The sequence below is a fragment of the Erigeron canadensis genome, chromosome 5 (genome assembly GCF_010389155.1).
Source record: "Erigeron canadensis isolate Cc75 chromosome 5, C_canadensis_v1, whole genome shotgun sequence".
Classification (NCBI taxonomy): Eukaryota; Viridiplantae; Streptophyta; class Magnoliopsida; order Asterales; family Asteraceae; genus Erigeron; species Erigeron canadensis.
The window spans coordinates 7,244,342-7,246,670 of record NC_057765.1 but is presented as its reverse complement, the minus strand read 5'-3'; the positions used below and the strand labels follow the sequence as shown (position 1 = coordinate 7,246,670).

The 2,329-nt window shown below is 37.4% G+C and overlaps 1 protein-coding gene across 1 annotated transcript; it reads left to right on the top strand.

The window, feature by feature from the left end:
- LOC122602141 (putative pentatricopeptide repeat-containing protein At3g47840) lies at positions 1-2,015 on the top strand. The gene has a single exon (XM_043774867.1). The coding sequence runs from the start codon at positions 1-3 to the stop codon at positions 1,765-1,767; it is 1,767 nt and encodes a 588-aa protein (XP_043630802.1). The 3' UTR covers positions 1,768-2,015.
- The last annotated feature ends 314 nt before the right edge of the window (positions 2,016-2,329 follow it).

Here is a 2,329-nt window from a genome sequence, read left to right as displayed (position 1 = left end):
ATGGGACTTGAAGTACTAGGTTCAATTTTGCACCAATGTTCAAAAACAAAATCATTTAGACATGGGTTTTCCCTCCATGCTGTTGCTATCAAATTGGGTTTTGTATCTAATGTAATTATATCTAATCATATTTTAAACATGTATGCAAAATGTGGCAATATCGAGTTTGCACGCCAAGTGTTTGATAAAATGCCTGAACGAAACCTCGTGACTTGGTCTGCTATGATTTCGGGTTATGATCAGGCTGGAAAGGGTATAAAGGCGGTTGAGCTTTTCGCTAGAATGAAATTAGACCTGGCGAACGAGTTTGTGTTTGCTAGTGCTGTTAGTGCGTGTGCTAGTCTGGCGGCGGTTAAGTTGGGGAAATGTATTCATGCGCAGGCGGTGGTTTGTGGGTTTTCTGATGTTTCTTTTGTTTCTAACTCACTTGTGTCGATGTACATGAAATGTGGACGGTGTAGTGATGCATTGTCGGTTTTTGTGACTTGTTCTGAACCGAATGTGGTTGCGTATAATGCTATAATTACAGGGTTGGTTGAAAATGGTCAATTTGAGAAAGCGTATGAGATGTTTAGACTTATGTGTCGACAAGGGCTTGTTCCAAATCGGTTTAGTTTAGTTGGTATTTTAGGAAATTGTATTACTCCGAATGATTTTTGGATTGGGATGGAACTGCATTGTCTAGCCATCAAGCTCAGTCTTGATTGCTTAGCTTTTGTTGGCAATGTGTTGATTACAATGTATTCAAAGTTTGATTTGATTAAGGAAGCGGATAACATATTTTGGTCCATTGAGGAAAAAGATATGTTTTCATGGAATACATTTATGGCTGCGTGTTCTCATGCCCTTGATCATGGCAAGTGTTTAAAGGTCTTTAGTGAGATGCTGAAAACGTATAGTGTATCACCCGATGACTTCACATACACAAGTGCCCTTGCTGCGTGTTCTGGTCTTGCTTCTTCTCTTTTAGGCAGACAAATTCATGGTAATTTAATTAGAACGAGGTTAAACTATGATACTGGTGTCGCTAATGCACTTGTGAACATGTATGCGAAATGTGGTTCTATAAAACACGCGGTTAATGCTTTTAACCAGATGAATTTCCATGATCTTGTTTCATGGAATACCCTCATGGCTGGATTTGCAAATCATGGATTAGGGAAACAAGCAATTGAGTTATTTGATCAAATGAGGGAATTAGACATCAAACCCGATTCTATCACATTCATTGCACTTCTAGCAGCTTTGAATCATACAGGACTAGTCGACGAGGGTAAATTCTACTTTAAAGCTATGCAGGAAACTTATAGTATTGCTCCCAACGTTGACCATGTCTCTTGCATAGTTGACTTATTAGGCAGATCCCGAAGGGTAAAAGAGGCTGAAGAGTACATGGAAAGATATTCTTTTGAACAAGATCCTGTTGTTCTCGGGTGCTTATTATCTGCCTGTCGTGTACACGGTGATCTTGTCGTAGGAAAGCGTACCTCTGAACGTTTCTTGAAGATTCAGAAAGTTTCTACGTCGCCTTATGTATTATTATCTAATCTATATGCTTCAGAAAGTATGTGGGACAGTGTAGCAGATGCAAGAAAACAGTTAAAGGATAGTTTAATAAAGAAAGAGCCAGGACATAGTTTAATTGAAGTTAAAGGTAGTTTAGAGAAGTTCACTGTTGGCAGAATTTCTCATTCTAGAATAGAAGAGATTGTTGGTATGCTTGAAGTTTTGAGCTTTACAGAAGGCGAACTCTTTTGGTGTTACTAATATTTTCTCAGTACAAAGGTATGTTGTTATGTCTAGTTCTCATTCATCGCTAACATGTTACGAGTATTAGTTAGAACTTATAATCCAGGCATTACATGTTTTATGATAATATAGTAGTAGCATTTTCTAACAGAGACTTTCGACTACAAAAAACTTTCTGGGGAGCATTACGATAGCAAAGCTGTACCCTCTAGTTGTTTTTTACCGATACTTATCTCCGCAACGTGTAATGAAATAAAGGTTTTACACTTTCTGCCTGTCCCTTACAGAAGTTTCATTGATTCATACGCCATTTACATAGAATTAACACAATTAGTAGTTATGAGCTTGAGGATTCGTAGAGGTGACGATTTTGACCCATTTACTTATGAATGGGTCGATATGGGTTTATGTATTTGAATGGGTCAAAAGTTACACATAATGTATTCTTATGCGTATAACCTCTTAGACTGATTTTATTTACAAGTTGATATTATTATTGCAACGATATAGTTTTCGTAATCATAAGTAATGCATCAATCACCTTTAAAAAGTTATTATGAGTTGGCGTGGCAAAGAGGTT